General features: G+C 43.8%; 1 protein-coding gene across 1 annotated transcript in view; it reads left to right on the top strand.

Annotated features, from left to right (window-relative positions):
* Positions 1-17500, top strand: part of dab1a (DAB adaptor protein 1a) — a 77219-nt gene that overhangs the window by 20968 nt on the left and 38751 nt on the right. The window contains exons 3-4 of the mRNA XM_056277520.1: positions 13986-14125; positions 15985-16083. Of these exons, the coding sequence (XP_056133495.1) occupies positions 13986-14125; positions 15985-16083 (239 nt within the window). The remainder of the gene's footprint in view (positions 1-13985; positions 14126-15984; positions 16084-17500) is intronic.

The following is a 17500-nucleotide window of genomic DNA, read 5'->3' as shown; positions in this document are numbered from 1 at the left end:
TCACTCTCTCTCTCTCCTCCTCAGGTCTGTCTCCTCCTCAGTGTGCTAAGTTTAGCAGCAGTAATGGTGATGGATGCAGATGGAGGGAACAGGTCTTAAATGTCAAACTCAAATGAAACGCGCTGTTCTGCTGAGACAAAAGCAGCTGGACACAGCCAGCGTTATTTAACACACACACACACACACGCACATGCACAAGCATACAGACACACTCTCACCTGTGTTCAATGTCAGTGCACAAACCCGTATGCCCACACAACTGTGCATGGAAACAAACGCACACGTGCTTGCTGCTCACATACTTCTCTTCACAACCGCAGTAATGTGTGTGTGTGTGTGTGTGTGTGTGGGGGGGTGTGGGTGGGTGGGTGTGTGTGTGTGTGTGTGTGTGTAATTATTACAGAATATCTTGTAGATGGGAAAAAAAGTGACAATTGATTGATGACAAAACTTGATGCAGTAATACCAAAGGCAAGCGCCTAAGCTGGTTCTCAGCCGGAGTACACAGGGATTCCCCGTGTTCTTGTGTGTGTCTGCTGACAGGCAGCATGTGCTGGGGTTCAAAAGGAATATGTAAGAATGTGTGTTTAATGTGTTTCTCTACACACCAGCACTGCCACACTGCACTTTTTCATGTTGCTGACATGAAGAGACGATCTCCAGAGGGATGAGGAGCGGAGAGGAGCGCGGTCACCGCTGTTGACTGTCGCTTTGTGCGTGCGGGTGTGCGTGCGGGTGTGTGTGTGTGTGTGTGTACAACGCAATCCTTTTGATGTCTAATGAAGGAAATATTTAAATGGCTTCAAACGTCCCTGCATTGCACAGAGCGTTCCTCTGGTGGTTAATCACTTACCCTCATCTCGGCCCAGCTGAGACGCAACACAGAGGAGCGATGTAAGGCCGCTCCCTCCTTCCTTCTCCAGAATAAAGACACCGTTCATCTCTTTTGTCTCTGAGGACTAGGGACCTTTTAACGCTTTTTAGGCTGCTAGCATCAGCTTTACCCCATTTCAGCGAAGTAGTCATGCGACTGTGCATGAACCCACGTCCAGCGTGCATGTGCACATACAGGCATGTTTTCTTCTCTTTTGGGGGGTCAATGGAGAGCAGAAAAAAACGTGATTTTCCTGTAGACAGTTTGCCCATTTGACCTTTAATGTAATTGCCAGGAGCCCTCTTAGATAAACCAATTGAGTTTCAGCATCAACCCTTAGCTGCTCGTTAGTCATTGGTGTGGTTTGTGAGCCAGAAGTGCTCATCCTTGGTAACCTTGAACTCGTTCCCAGACTCAGTGGTAGAGACTTGCCCGTTGCAGGCTATCTATAAAAAACTGACCAACAAATTGTTGTTCAGTCTGACGTGGCAAGTTGCCCGGTATAATTGAATAACGAGTCCTGTTACAAACATGATTTAATTTAGTGGTTGCAAAATAAAGCATTAAAAATGTGTTTATATGGGTATATGATAGCATATAAAGTGTTAGGCAGAGATGATCCCATGGTGTAATGTACATAATAATGTATTTATTATGCCCTGGCCCATTGTTACAGGCTTCATCACTAGTGCACTGCGCTGGCATGCTGTCGAGCCTCTGGATGAATGGAGGGAAAGTGAGAAACGAGTAGAGGAGGAGTGGGAACTCTCCATCACTTGACTATGACCTTTCAAGAGTCACGCTGCTATATAGCACTGAACTAATGCCTCAATATATTATCTGAATATGCTGCATTATCATTACGCCTCTCCCTCTCACTATTGCACTCACACACACACACATACTCACACAATGAGCGCGCACACATCGTATACAGATGCAGAAACATGCCCATAAACAATTTTCCAATGAGTAACGGTTTTGCTTTTGTGTAAGCACTGCAGTCAGTAGATAGAGACAAAAAGAGAATTGGCGAAAGAGGGGGAGGAAGATGGAGACAATGGGGAATGTGAGCGAGTGAGCATGATGAGTGGTCTCTCTCTCTCTCTCGCTGTCTCTCACTTTCTCGTTCTATTGTGTGCTTGAAGAGGAGCGTTGTACTCACTTCAGGAGATAACGCACAGTCTCACCAAACTAGTGCAAGGTCAATGAACACACTAATACTGACATGAACTCACATGTGCACACAATACTGACAATCTCTCCCACAATGGAGAGCGTGAGGGAGGACTGAGAGAGACAGGGGAGATAAGAACAAAATGTCATGCCATTATTTGGTGGGAGAGAGAACTGCCAGCACAGAGAACAGTGATGGGAAGGGCATCAACTGAGAGATGTTTTCCTGAGGCAATCCAGGGGTCACTGTTTGGTCTTTAATCCCACTGAACTTCATTGATTCACATGTCTAACTGTATTGACCAGTGCCAAGCCAATCATATAACACCACGGTCAATGCCGCTATATGTGAAATCTTTTTTTTTGATCCCCCCCCCTTTTTTTTTTCCCTCCCCAGTTGTATCCGGCCAATTACCCCACTCTTCTGAGGTTTGCAGCTCCACCCCCTCTGCCGATCCGGGGAGGGCTGCAGACTGCCACATGCCTCCTCCGATACATGTGGAGTCGCCAGCCGCCTCTTTTCACCTGACAGTGAGGAGTTTCGCCGGGGGGGCCGTGCCTATAGTCCCCGGGTCCTATAGGACCCTTTTGGAAAAAAAAGGGTCCCATATTCCCCGTTTTCCCCTAAAAAGGTCCTATAATCCCCGTTGCAATAGACACCGGGGAACATAGAACCCTCTTTTGGAAAAAGGGTCCTATATTCCCCGCTGTTTCCAGGGGAACATAGGACCTTTTTCCAAATAAAGGGTCCTATATTCCCCGCTATTGCCAATCGAGGAACAAACCGGGGAACTTAGAACCCTTTTTGCAAATTATTTCCTTAACGGGTCCAAAATAATAAAAACTGGGCTCATGGCTGAGTTGTAGGCTACGACAATCTATTCCTCCGCTGATTAAATTAGGCCGTATTACCATTGTTGGCTGTTGTATATCGCAGGCCACCTTGAGTGCGTATCCAAATTCGGCCTAGAGGAGGCTGTAATTTGCTTTATTGTTAGTTCTTACCAATATTTACTGCAGTAGGCCTAGTTAGTTGGCTCTCCGGCTCAGCATGGACAGTCGGCAATCAACGCAAGTTTGTCTTGCAGTAGGCCCGCCTACCAGTATAACCTAGCCATTTCCACCTTCGCTCAAAGTTCAATTTGCACAGCACTGGACACTTCAGCCACTTTCTTGTTACTTTGCAGTTCGTTTTCCATATTAAATCACTTGGCAGACTTTCTTTCAAAAAGACTTTAATGATGAACTTTTTAGGCAGAGAACTTAGACCAGGACTTGGAATTTAGGACCAGCACAAAGTATCCATCAACAGGGGCCGCCTACCTTACACAATAGGCTAATTGCCTAATAAAAATAATATGTGCTTCTCAAAAAACTAAAGGCTTGTGGAGGTGCTAAACCAGCGGTGGCTAACCATGTGCCATGGAGAGCCATGTGTATGCAGGTTTTCATTCCAACCCGACTCCACACCAGGTGATTTCACTGATACATTCTTCCTCTTTAGTTGAAGGGTTGCTAATCAGTGAAATCACCTGGTGTGGAGTCCGGCTGGAATGAAAACCTGCATACACATGGCTCTCCACGGCACATGGTTAGCCACCCCTGTGCTAAACCAAAAACATGAATCAAAGACGAACATCAAAGGATGTAAGGTAACACTCACCAAATGGTAAAAAAATAACAGAGGCAGTCCTCTATTTCACCATTTTATTGTTTGGCATCAGTCATTAAGGTTTCTGAAGAAGACCACCCGGCCAAGTTAATGACTGATGCCAAACAATGAAATGGTAAATTAGAGAATTGTGTCTTTGTTTTTTGAGTGCTACCTTACATCCTTTGATGTTCTTCTTTAATAATAATAATAATAATAATAATAGTAATAGTAATGATATCAATAATAATAATAATAAATAAATAATAACAACGACAGCCTAATAATAATAATAATAATAATAGTCTAATTATAGAAGAGGCCTAATAACAAATAACAATTACAGGCATAATACTATCAATAGTAACACTGATAATAGGCTATTAATAACAAAATGCTTCTAGTAAAAGCTTGGCTGAAAAAGGGTTGGTCTATGGCAGAAGCCCCCCAGAAAAGGCATGGTCTAAAACAAAAATCTCCAAGGCCTAACTAGCCTAACGTTAAGGCTTTTTTCTTCTTCAAAAAAGCAAAATGAGTAGTCCTAGTCCATTAGGCTACTCAACAAAGAGGGGCTAAAACCTTTGCGCATTATAGATCCTTCTGATTGGGACTGTTGGCTCCCTCGCAACTTCTGCAATCACCCCCTGTCGGAATTCTGCACGGTGCACCATTTCTCCGTCAGGGGGATGCACGTGTTCCCCAACATCGTGCACAATAATGTTAGCATCCACGTCCTCCACTTCAAATCTATTTGTGATCAGTGGCACTCTACAGTTCCACCTCCAGCACCTCCATCTAATGGTGTCTTGATTGGTGCGGGGCTTCTGATATCTGAAGTTCTCATGTACCAACACTTTGCCCCCTCGATCAACATCCATAACTATCGCCATTGTTTGTCTTCTTGTAGGCTAGTAAGCACATGACAGTGAGTCCACGAGTTATCGCCGATAACAACCGATTGTTGCAAATTGTTGCAAGTTGGCGGGCGGTTTAGACATTGGTGAATTTTGATCATATGGTTTAGAACACCAGGAAACTTGCGTGCAGATGACCACACATCCACGACAAGTTTTAAATATTTCCAAACTCGAAATCATGTGTGCATTTGGCTATTTATAAATTATTTTTCGAGCAATATGTGTTTTGTGATTCAGCTTTAGCGTTGTTGATTAGCCTTTCATTCATATTTTGTCAAAAAGGCGTATTCATTAGCCTAGGGGCCTATGTCCCGTTATTTCTGTAGCATACAGCATCTTAAAATCTTAAGAGACCAGGAAGATATTGTTATTATTTTATTGTTATTACCATGCTATATTAGCCTACTTTATAATTATAAATATTTCAATTATCCAATTTTTAGCATTTCTAATATAAGGCTGTATTGTTATTATTATTATTATCATCATCATCATTATTATTATTAAGCTATTATCATTATTATTATTATTATTATTATGTTATTATTATTATCATTACAATTATGATGCTTAAACGGCCTTACTGAGCAGATGGTTTCTATCTAATATCTGCCAGATGCTTTTCCCAATAAGCTGGTGTGGTTATGATGGGAACGACGGCTTTCTAGGGAACATAGAAGAGGTGGGTCGGAATTGGCCTATTGTCGGTATCAGCTAGCTTTCGCAGGAGTCTATCCCTGGTACAATGCGCTAGACCTCTGGGAGATGGACTGCTGAGGACGGAACAAAACACCTATCCTCAGCTCCCAGCACTTCTCGCACTATGTGCTACTCATACGCTGAGTTGGCGGGACCCGAGATCGAACTCACGACCTTGTGGTCCATAGGCGAGGGCTCTACCGACTGAGCTATGCCCGGGTACAATTGCCCAAGGAGCATAGGCTTACTATATTACATTCAGACACAGACGAGCCAGCTCACCTACTCGGTGAGGCGCATTTTCCTCGATAAGTGACACATTTCACGCATAAATATCAGAGAACTCCCGTGTGGGTTATGCGCCCAAATATAGGCTATAGCCTAACAAGTTGAAATTGGTTTAGTGTCGAAAGTTTCCACATACTTTAGCCAACCTGGACTTTGTGAATTCGTTTTTGTGATATAAAAATAGAAATCGTATGATTCATTGTCTTCTTAATAATCTGCCCTAAATAATGCATTATTGAAAATGCACTTTTTGCGCCAAACAGCGTCAAACCTGCTGACCGGGGAACATAGGACCTTTCTTTATAAAGAAAGGTCCCATGTTCCCCTGCACATACAAAACGGGGAACATAGGACCCTTTTGGGGAAAAGTGGGGAATATAGGGCCCTCTGTATACAAAAAGGTCCGATATTCCCCGGTCTCATACAAAGCGGGGAACATACGACCCGGGGACTATATGACCCGGGGACTATAGGGAGGACCCCTCGCCGGGGATGTGGAAGAATCACGCTATTCCCCCCAGCCCCCCCCCTCCCCAGCAGGCGCCCCGACCGACCAGAGGAGGCGCTAGTGCAGCGACCAGGACACATATCAACATCTGGCTTCCCACCCACAGACCTGGCCAATTGTGTCTGCAGGATGCCCGACCAAGCCGGGGGTGCTATATGTGAAATCTAATGGTAGCACCATGAAATCTATATTCTGTCAAGTTAAAACCCCAGTTGAGATAGCAATGCTTTGCAAATGTTAGTATGTCTGTTAAGAAACGACTGACACCAAAATTAACATTTAACAACTGTAATACTATTTTTAAGCAATTTAAACTTCAGAGAGACATGGTCGAACTTGAATAGCAAAGTAGAAAAAGTGAAAATATTACCTGAAAAACAAAAGGGAAAATACATCCTGCTAATTTAACAAATTTAACAAGGCCTATAAAACGTGAAATTTAAAAATAAATAAAAATAATAATAAATAAATATTGAAACAGTCCCAAACTACGACTGGAACTTAGAAACTACTAGAACGAAAATGATCGCCCACGGTTTATAAACTCTATATTCTGTCAAGTTAAATACCCAATTGAGACATTAATGCATTACATATGTTAGTGTGTCTGTTAGGAAACTAACTGACACCAAAATTAACATTTTAACCACTTAAATACTATTTTTCAAATAATTGAAAATCGCCGCTGTCCAACGTCTGTAAATAATGCAGCGCCTCGGTGGTGGCCATGGTGCGTCTGAAGCGGCGGCTGTACCCAGACGTGTAATCCAGAATGAAATGTAGACTATTATAGTCCATGGGCCAGAGCCCAAAATTTCCTATTTCGGTACACTCAAGGTGGCAAAACTTACTTATAATTTTTGAAAGGATCCATGTCTGTAGATGATATTTTGGTATGATAACCATTCCTAAGTGGCAGCTGTATCACAGTTATCAGCTCATGAAGTTAACCACCCCCTAAAGTAAATTGCATTTTAGACGCTGGTGCATATCCTGTTTTAGCCTCATGGTCAGGACATTTTTCAATGTTCTATAATATTGTCTTTGGTATCATTTTAAAGGGGGACCTTCTTAGCTTTCATTCAAGCCCTGTTGTGGATATTTCTCACAAATATAGAGGTCACTTGAGCTCTTCAACCCGTCAATAACACACATCTTTCTGCAATGTTCGCCTAAACTATATACTTTCTTTTAGCCCTGTGGCATCTAGGAATATCAGGGACACAAAAAACAAAAACTGGAATACTCACAGGACTGTAAAGATTCAGGAAATGTATACTATACCCATACTATTTCATTGTGTGAGGTGATTGTGAACCTTAAATTAGAAGGGCATTATTACTAAGAAACTAACTAGACCAAAGCCAGTTAGTCCATGGGTCAGACCAGATATCGATATCACCCAAGGTGACACAACTTCACTGGTGCCATTTTATTTGGTACACTAACAGAAGTAAAATAATACATGATAACCTTTCCAAATGAGCAGCTATTTCATTTTTCTTTCAGGAAACCTGTTTCTGTGCCTCTCACGATTGTGTATTTGCCCAGATTTTTACAAATATAGCATTTCAACACCCCTGGTACGGATTAGCCTAGCTTAAACTCTGGGACAGTTCTTAGTTGGCCAACAACCAAGGATAACCAGTACTGTGTACTTCCATTCATTGTGCTAAGCTAGGCTAACGTGCAGCCAGATAGCTTTCTACTAAACACATATAGAGGAAACTGGTATCTATCTTCTTGTTTCACTCTGGAGAAGATTGTAAGCTAATTTCCCATAATGTTAGCATGTTCTTTTAATTTATATGTTAATATGATTAGTTAAAGTGGCTACGAGGAACTTTCATCTTGTGTTGATTTTAGCGGCCTCATGTGGACAAAATACAGCTGTTGCATAGCAACTAGGTAATGTATCTATTTGTGGCTATGTAAGATAAATAATGGTAATATGACGCTGGTGAAGCAAAGTAAACTTTGTTTTAGTAGTGTTCATACACCTAAGTTACATGTATTTGTTTGTATGTGGCAGGTGAAAACTGACTGAATATGGCCACTGGTGAACAAGCAAGTTTTTACCCAATACCAAAGCGCCCACGGGTGGAGTGCATTATCCACTGTTCTGATGATACAGATAAGCTGGTTTCACTACAAAGTGTCGACTCATGGAGAACTCTGTTCAGGGCAGCTCAGATACGAAATCATGCACCAGTTTTGAAACTGGCAAAAGACATTCCTGAGGGACAGATTCCAGCAATCTACTACCACAGAAAGTGTCGCAGTATCTTCACTATGAAGCAAATTCTTGATGGCCTCCTTGCAAAAGAAAAGAAAAGTTGTGTCTCTGCTGAAGAGAAACAATCTAAGAGAGTAGCTCGACATGCTCCAAGTACATCTAGGACTTATGATGCAGAGTGCATATTTTGTCAGTAAAACAGCAAATATTCCAAGAGACAGAATACGAGAGAAGTACTGGCGCAGTGTCGAGAACTGCGAGCTGATGCAAAGATCAGGAGTGCAGCCACAAAGAAAAGGGACAGCAGAATCCTTGCCATTGTGAGTAGAGACCTTGTAGCAGCTGAAGGGCACTACCACAGGTCATGCTATAGACTTTACACCAAAGAAGAGGTTTCCAAAGGAGAGGTTGCCAGCAATGAAGATGATGATGCTGCAGCCCAGTATGAAGCTGCTGTGAATAAGGCATACAACGAGCTGTTCCTCTTCATCAGGATGGAGCTTTTTGGCAATCCTCAAGTGATGACAATGACTGATCTCTCTTCTAGACTGGTAGCTTCAATGAACTCCCAAGGCATTACCCAAGTCAAGGAATCAACCAAGAAGCACATAAGGCGAAACCTGGAGAGTGAGTTTGCTGGAGTCTTGCAGATATTCCCTGATGAGAAAGGAAAATTCCTCCTCTATCCCGATAACTTGTCCATGAGGGAACTTGCCAAAGAAAATCAGTCTCTCAAAAGGGAGCTGCAGACCCTGAAAAGTGTCAGTGCACAAGATGTTATAGCCAAAGCAGCCATCAAATTGAGAGCAGACATTAAAAGTCAAGATGTTCCTCAAACCTGGCCGCCTGAAGTCAAACCAGAAGCAGAATGTCCTACCATTCCAGAGTCGCTCATTATCTTCCTGTACTCTCTACTCACAGGCTCAAATGATCCTGATCATGCATCCCAGAGAGTGCAGTGCCTTCTGCAGTCATTTGGCCATGACATAGTATATGCAGTGACATGTGGAAATACCAAGCCTTCCAAGCACATTGTTCTGCCATTCAGTGTCAAATCGTTGACAGGAAATGTAGAGTTGATAAACATCCTCAACCGACTTGGTCACAGTGTGTCCTATTCACAGATGGAAGAGATCAACACTGCCCTGTGTCTCCAGAAACTCTCATCATCAGGGAGTGGCATTGCCCTTCCAGCTAACATCCATCCTGGCATATTCACAACTTTAGCCTGGGACAATATCGACCGTCTTGAAGAAACTGTCAGTGGTGAGGGAACATCTCACAGAGTCAATGGGATTGCTGTGCAAGCAAAGCCAGTCAACCCACTTCCTGTCCAACCCATGCCCACTGTTCCCAAAACAAAGAAGAGAAGCATTGATGGACCCCCACCAATGTTACCAACTTACAATGCTGGACAACGGGTAGGGCCACCACAAAGCAAAAAGTCAGATGCCGATACTGCAGCCAATACTAAGCTTGCCAGAGAGAAAAACCTTCTTTGGATCCTAGCACGCATGTCACAACAAGAAGAACAGTCAGTCAGCAGCTGGACAGGCTTCAACATCCTGACTCGAGGAGAGATGACGGTCATCCCCGACAATATAGGCTATCTACCTACCATCAATGCTCCAGCGACACAAATGTCTACTGTCAACGAGGTGCTTAACCAGTCACCGAGCATCATGCAGTGCTTAGGCCTGAGGAAGATTGTCTGTGTCTTTGACCAAGCCCTGTATGCGAAGGCTGTCGAGATCACATGGAAACACCATGACAAGTTCCATGATATCATCGTTAGGCTTGGGGTATTCCACACCATCTGCACACTGCTGGCAATAATAGGAAAGCGTTTCCAAGATGCTGGACTCAAAGACCTCTGCATTGAGTCTGGCATGATTGCAGAAGGCTCAATTGCTGGTGTTATGGATGGCCGCAAGTACAACAGGGCAGTGCGACTACACAAGCTCCTGTGTGAGGCTCTCATGCGACTGACCTTGAATGGTTTCCTGTCCTGGTTGGAAGAAACTCACAGGAATGACATGGTTCACCTGAATGAGACACTGAAGACCATTGACAGCCTTGGGAAAGAAGTCTCACAACATGCTTTGAAGGAGGTCCTCGAGAACAGCTCTTGTACACGCATCATGGATCTATTTGAAGTCTACCGTGAGTTCCTTAGAGGTGGAAACGGCAGCCTCTCGAACTTCTGGATGTCCTATTTGGACATGGTTGAAATCTTGTTGGGGCTCATCCGAGCATCCAGAGAGGGAGACTGGATGCTACACTTGGCTAGCATTCGAGCAATGATCCCATGGTGCTTTGCTTATGACAGGATGAATTATGCACACTACCTCCCCTACTACTACGCCCAGATGTCTGAGCTGCCCATCACACACCCAGATGTGTACACAGAATTCATGGAAGGAGGCTTCTCAGTCCAACTGGGCTCCACCAATCCCTTTGGCCGAATCCCTGTTGACCAAGCTATAGAAGAAACGGTGAACAAAGACACCCAAACAGCTGGCGGGACAAAGGGATTCAGCTTGAAGCCAGGAGCTGTGACCAAATATTATCTCACAGCTGAGTATAGAAGCATGTACCTCAGACAGCTGAGAGACCTGACAGGTCAAGGCAGGTGAAAATGGTCTCATCCAGATCTACAGAGTCCAAGGATCAAGAGAGATGAAGCAGATGTCCAGTCTCTCATGGACCTTATGGAGAATAACTGGCTCAATCCTATGTCCCCTGATGAGATTGATTTGGTTAGCCTCTCCACTGGCAACATGGCTCCACCTGATGTGACCATAGATCTCTTGAGAGCTCTTGAGAAAGGAGAAGAGGCCTACCAAGCATTCCAGCAAACAAGGTTAGATGCAGACCCACCACCTGTGAAATTCCACGACAAGATGACCAAGCAAAGTCTGAAAACATTCTCCAATGTCAGCACAAAACAAGCTCATGGAAAGAAAGCACAGGATGTGGTTCTGAAGGCAGATAGAAACCTTTTCAGTCACATGATCCTGGTGGCTGAAAGCAGGAAGGTGAATCTGAAGGATGTCCTTGCCTACCCATTGGGCCCACTACCATGGGCACTGGCAAATGCTGATGGGTCCTTACGAAAAACAAACAAGGCTGCACTTGCCAGAGAGCTTGAAAAGAATGTATCTCCTGCAGAAGACATCCCAATCCCATCTACTTCCATCATTGATGGGATGAGCCTGGTCCAAAAAATGAATGGCAACAACAAAACCTTTGCACTGGTGGCAGAGTCAGCCTTGACCCAGGTCCTCCATGAGGGAGCACAGAGTGGGAGGATTGATGTTGTTTTTGATGTCTATCACCAGACTTCGATCAAAGATGCTGAACGACTGAACCGGGGTGGAGACATCACTCTCCAGTACAAGAATCTTGCAGGGGGACACCACGTCCAGCAGTGGAGAAAATTTCTGTGCAGTTCCTCCAACAAGACCAGTCTCATCAAGTTTCTGGTGGAAGAGTGGAAACTCCCACGATACAGAGCTATGCTGCATGGCAAGGTGTTGTACATGACCTGTGAGGAAACCTGCTACAAGTTGACAGAAGATGGGTGTGAGGAAGCAGCAGAACTGCACTCCACACATGAAGAAGCTGACACCCGTCTGCTCCTGCATGCATTGCATGCAGCAAATGCGGGCTCAAAGTCAGTTATCATCACAGCTGAGGACACTGACGTCATGGTGCTTTGTCTTGGCTTCCAGAAGGACATCACCTGTCCCATCTACCAGAAGTGTGGGACTCAGAACCGCACACGGTTTGTCGACATCACCAAACTGGCAAGTTCACTTGGAGACAGCATCTGTGACAGCCTAATTGGCTTACATGCCTTCACAGGCTGCGACACTGTCAGTGCATTCGCTGGTCGAGGGAAGCTGAATGCCCTGAAGATAGTGAGAAAGCACACTTCCTGCCAAGAGACTTTTAGTCAACTGGGACAGACATGGAATGTGAGTGATGAGCTGTTCCAGAAAATTGAGCAGTTCACCTGTCGGATGTATGTTGCTAATAGCAGCACTGCTGAGGTGAACAAACTGCGTTACCAGCTCTTCTGCACCAAAAGGGGAGAGGTTGAGTCCAGCCAGCTGCCACCATGTAGAGACTGTCTCTTTATGCATGTTCAACGAGCCAACTATCAGGCAGCAATATGGAAGTGCTGTCTGCAGGCTAACCCTGTGGTGCCAAGCCCTACTGAGTATGGATGGACAGACGATAAAGGCAAGCTGGCCATTTACTGGATGCGCTCCCCACCTGCACCAGATGTGGTCTTGGAAATGCTAACATGCAAGTGTGTGCATTCATGCAAAATGCCAAGCTGCATGTGCCTGTCAAATGGACTTCCATGCACAGACATGTGCTGGTTACAGACCTGCAGTAACCAAAAACAGCAGGATGGTCCAGAACTGGACTTTGAACTTGGGGAGTCAGATGATGAGAGAAACGAGCAGTTTGATGAATGACAGTGTGATGATTCTGATGGTATTACTGTGGTAGTAGTCTATTGATGCACAGGATGTTGATTCTGGACTTGGTTACCCAGAGCTTGATAACAATAATGTAACCATATTCACATATACCCATTACCCTACCCATTACCATTACATATACCCACTAATGATATGGGATTAATGTATCATTGACTAAGTATATGTAAATGTCAATGTTGTTTAAAATATTAAAATAGTTCATTACCTCACTATGGTATTCCTTTTTATCATGTATTTTGATTGTGTATTTAAACAAATGTATAGAGACCAGTTTGTGACCTAACTGGCTTTGGTCTAGTTCTCATTTAAGGCTCACAATCACCTCACACAATGAAATAGTATGGGTATATTATACATTTTCTGAATCTTTACAGTCCTGTGAGTATTCTAGTTTTTGTGTTTTGTGTCCCTGATATTCCTAGATGCCACAGGGCTAAAAGAAAGTATATAGTTTAGGCGAAAATTGCAGAAAGATGTGTTAAATGAAATATCATCTACAGACATGGATCCTTTCAAAAATTATAAGTAAGTTTTGCCACCTTGAGTGTACCGAAATATCGTCTGGCCCATGGACTATTACTCCGCACTGGACAATGCCTGTGTGTTTCTAGGACAGAGCGACGAACTTCGCGAAGGAAATGACGCGGCCAACACACGTCATAAATAGTGACATGACGTGAAATTACGCGCTGTCATTTTTACCACTCATGATCGTTTTAGGTAGATCTTATCATAACTTTTTTGTGTGCAATTGATCTAAAACTCATTTTAATGCAAATATATGCAATTTGAGGAGAATTCAGGGAACGGCAGGTCAGTATCTTTTTTCTTTCGCAGTTATTAAACATTGAAAACCCAAAACTGTTAAAATAATGGCATTTTTCATTCTAGCTGATTTAAGCTGTTCTACTGTATTTTTTATTTATTTTTTTGTTACATTTCTGTTCCGAAATCTTTTGTCATTTACGGGATTAATGAGCCCTTGGTTATGGTACCCGTCTAGGGTGGATGCAGATCCTTGACTGGAGGATGTCGACTGCAAAATTAGACCTTGTTGTCACCAGAGAAGAGTGACTCACTCCTGGCTCTCCTCGTGTGTGTATGCGTGTGTGTCTTCAGGGCAGGATCGCAGTGAGGCGGCTCTCATCAGGCGTTTTAAGGGTGATGGCGTCCGCTACAAGGCCAAGCTCATCGGCTTGGACGAGGTCACCGCTGCCCGTGGAGACAAGCTCTGCCAGGACTCAATGATGAAGCTAAAGGTAAGGGCAATATCTCTGTCTCGCTGTCTCACTCTCTCTCTCCCATTGTGTGTGGGTATGGGTTTGAAAGTCCAATTTCAGTACTTTTTTTTCTCAGAGAAAATTTACATAGGCTTACAATTTGCTGGTCAAGTCCCACGACCCACAGAAACCACTGCACAATTTCAAAGATAGCAAGTCAACGGTAAATGTGGTTGCTATACAAGGTACAGAGGATGTGCACCCCTCAGCTTCAATTTGTCTATGCAAATAGTTAAGCAAGTGAGGAAGTAGGAAAGTGGAAGGCCACAAGGCTGTAATTTGAAGATAAATAGGACAAGCAGGAGAAGAGGTAAGCCATATGGGTGAGAGGGTGATTAGGGTGAGTGTCTCATTTGCATGGACAGGAACAGAAATACAGGGGAAGGATGAAGAGGGCATGCTAAAGTGAGGATAAAAGGCAGAGGTGAAGAATATAATTGGCAATGAAGCAAGAGATGGTTAAGAGGAAAGAGAGGATAAAGAGAAAGCTTGTGAATACCAGGTCCAAAAATTATTGGCACGTCTAAATTCATTCAAATATTATATTAGTTAACCAGCTCTACTTCAAAGGGGAAGGAGGGGTTTTTTTTAGCTCTAGGCAAAATATTTAAAGTCATTTTTAACTTCTTGTATTTGAAATGTGTTGTTTTACCACTATAACAATAACCACACATGCTAGTGCTAACGGCTGGATAGCACTGTGTGAGAAAGTGGGTGATGAGAGGTGGAAGGAAATGCGTGGTATTTGTTGCTGCATAATGAGTTAAGTTGCACGACAGAAGAAATATTCCTCCTCCTGCCTTCTCTCTATTCATGTTATGATAATATGCATATGAAATGTCAAATAAACTGGGGTTTTCTGTTATCAACACTATTTTTTGATTTGATTTATTTTGTTTACTCTCACTTCTCTCTGCATTGACAAAGTAGAGCTAGTGTCCTCTCTGGTCCCGCCTCTGATTCATTCTGATTGGTTGTCAGAACGAGAAATTACATTGATGAGTTATGCACTTCAGCAAAAGCTAAACTTGTTTTATCTTTGAAAAAGCGGAGGTCCCTTCATTGGATTGTGAGTGCTCAAAACCCGACCTTTCCATAGAAAATAATACAGACATATAACTGGCACATTTTTTACATGTCTCTGGTGGACACATGGCCTAAATCTACAGAATACAAATGTATTAATTCCTTACTCTCTTGGGTTCAGTAGCAGTAGCGCGTTCCATCCAAGACACTGTATGTTTTGTTTCACTGAGAAGGATGTCTCTGTTATTACTTATAAATGAACACATGAAATGTCATGACTATGCTTTCAGGAAATGTGCTATGTACTAACTGCAAAAGATAAATTAATTCTGAAAAATGTATTTATGTTTTGCCTACATCTAGTGAAAACTCAATTCACCCCAGGTGTAGAAGGGAAAGAAGAGGATAGACAGCTCATTGATCAAACAGCTTCCCTCCCTCTCATTTATTCAGACAGGAAATCCATCAACTCCTTTTCTCTGATCTCTCCTCCTCTTCTTTCACACTGCTCCTCCCTCTCTCCTACAATCCTCCCTTTCTCCCCGAGTTCTCTGATCTTTCCTCTTCTCCCTTTTCTTTCCTCCTTTTGTGAGTCTCCTGTTATTACTACTGCTCTTCACCTTGGAACAGAGTGAGAGGGCTGCAAATGACCGCTTATGAGACATATTGTACCGCATCTACTGTTACATGACCCCGCGGGTACCGCTTATGTGTGTGTTCCTGCGCTAGCCCTGCCTTTTGTCTATTTGTCTGACCGTCTGTTCACCTTTATGCCCCTCTGTCTTTCTGTCCATCTATCTCTCTTTTGCCAGGGTTTTGCTGCAGCAGCGCGGTCCAAAGGGGAACATAAACAGAAAGTGTTTCTGACTGTTTCTTTCGGAGGGATCAAAATCTTCGATGAGAAGTCAGGGGTAAGCAGTGGAGAGAATATGTATGTGTGTGTGTGGGTGTGTGTGTGTTTTCTCTGTTAATGAGGCATCTCCATGAGGGGGAGGAACCCCAGGGGAAATCAGGAGGCCCTAATTGAAACCCTGAGAACAAGGCCTCGGTAGATGAGAGAACATGGCCATCCCATTGTCTGCCACTCACCGAACAGGGACAACACAGTTTTGTATTATGCTCCAGGATTATGCATTTTCCATCTTACACGGCTGGTTTTCTGGCTGACCGACTGGATGTGTCTGGGCTTTGCTGTCCGTCTGCTTTTGTTGTTCCCTGTTCATCTTTTTTTTAATCTCCCTGTGTGCTCACATTGTTCTCAGTCTGCCTATCTGTCTGCCTGTCCACAAGACTCTCTGCATCTTTTTATGTTATGCTGCCGATGTACTGAGGCCTCTGAGAGTGCACAATACAAAGACAGACCTCTGGCAAAATGGCTAGTCACTGAATACTACGATAGGTATGGAAATCTGTAAATAATATGTCATGGCAGTCACTCTTTGAATTCACAAGCAGCACTGGCATCGGCATAACAGGAAGCCATCAGAATTAGAATCATTCCACCTCTCTCAACATTAAATGAACAGGAATAGCCCCTTGATGACATTGAGGTAGAGTCACGATGACAACTCAAACTGTCTGAGTTGTCAGAAATTTATTCATATATATATTTATATATGTAAAACTTTTTTCCTTCCCCCCTGTTTTTGTTGCACCATTGTATTAAATGGCATAATGTACAATTGTGCAGTGTCACACTGTAGCGATGCAACGTTAGAGATAAGTGTGTTGACTCGGAGCATCTGGGTAGCATAGTGGTCTATTCTGTTGCCTGTCAACACGGGGATCCCGGTTCGAATCCCTGTGTTGCTTCTGGCTTGGTCGGGCATTCCTACAGACACAATTGGCTGTGTCTGCAGGTAGGAATCTGGATGTGGGTATGTGTCCTAGTCGCTGCACTAGCGCCTCCTCTGGTCGGTCGGGGCGCCTGTTCAGGGGGTAGGGGGAACTGGGGGGAATGGCGTGATCCTCCCATGCACTACGTCCCCCTGGCGAAACTCCTCACTGTCAGGTGGAAAGAAGTGGCTGGCGACTCCACATGTTTGGGAGGAGGCATGTGGTAGTCTGCAGCCCTCCCCAGATTGGCAGAGGGGGCGGAGCAGCGATCAGGACAGCTCGGAAGAGTGGGGTAATTTGCCAGGTACAATTGGGGAGAAAAAGGGGAAGAAAAATGTCCCCCCAAAAAAGTGTACTTACTCACCAAAAGTGTATGGTGATTAATTTTCTTATGTAAAAATAATGTCCAATTTCAGTTCCAGACAGCTTTAGGATTGTGTCATACTGTCAGCTGGTGGCAGCCCTGCTTGGACACTGCTGTTGATGTTATTT

This window comes from Lampris incognitus, chromosome 3 (genome assembly GCF_029633865.1).
Source record: "Lampris incognitus isolate fLamInc1 chromosome 3, fLamInc1.hap2, whole genome shotgun sequence".
In the NCBI taxonomy this organism is placed as follows: Eukaryota; Metazoa; Chordata; class Actinopteri; order Lampriformes; family Lampridae; genus Lampris; species Lampris incognitus.
Note: the sequence above shows the minus strand (reverse complement) of the source record. Positions and strands in the feature narration are given on the sequence as shown.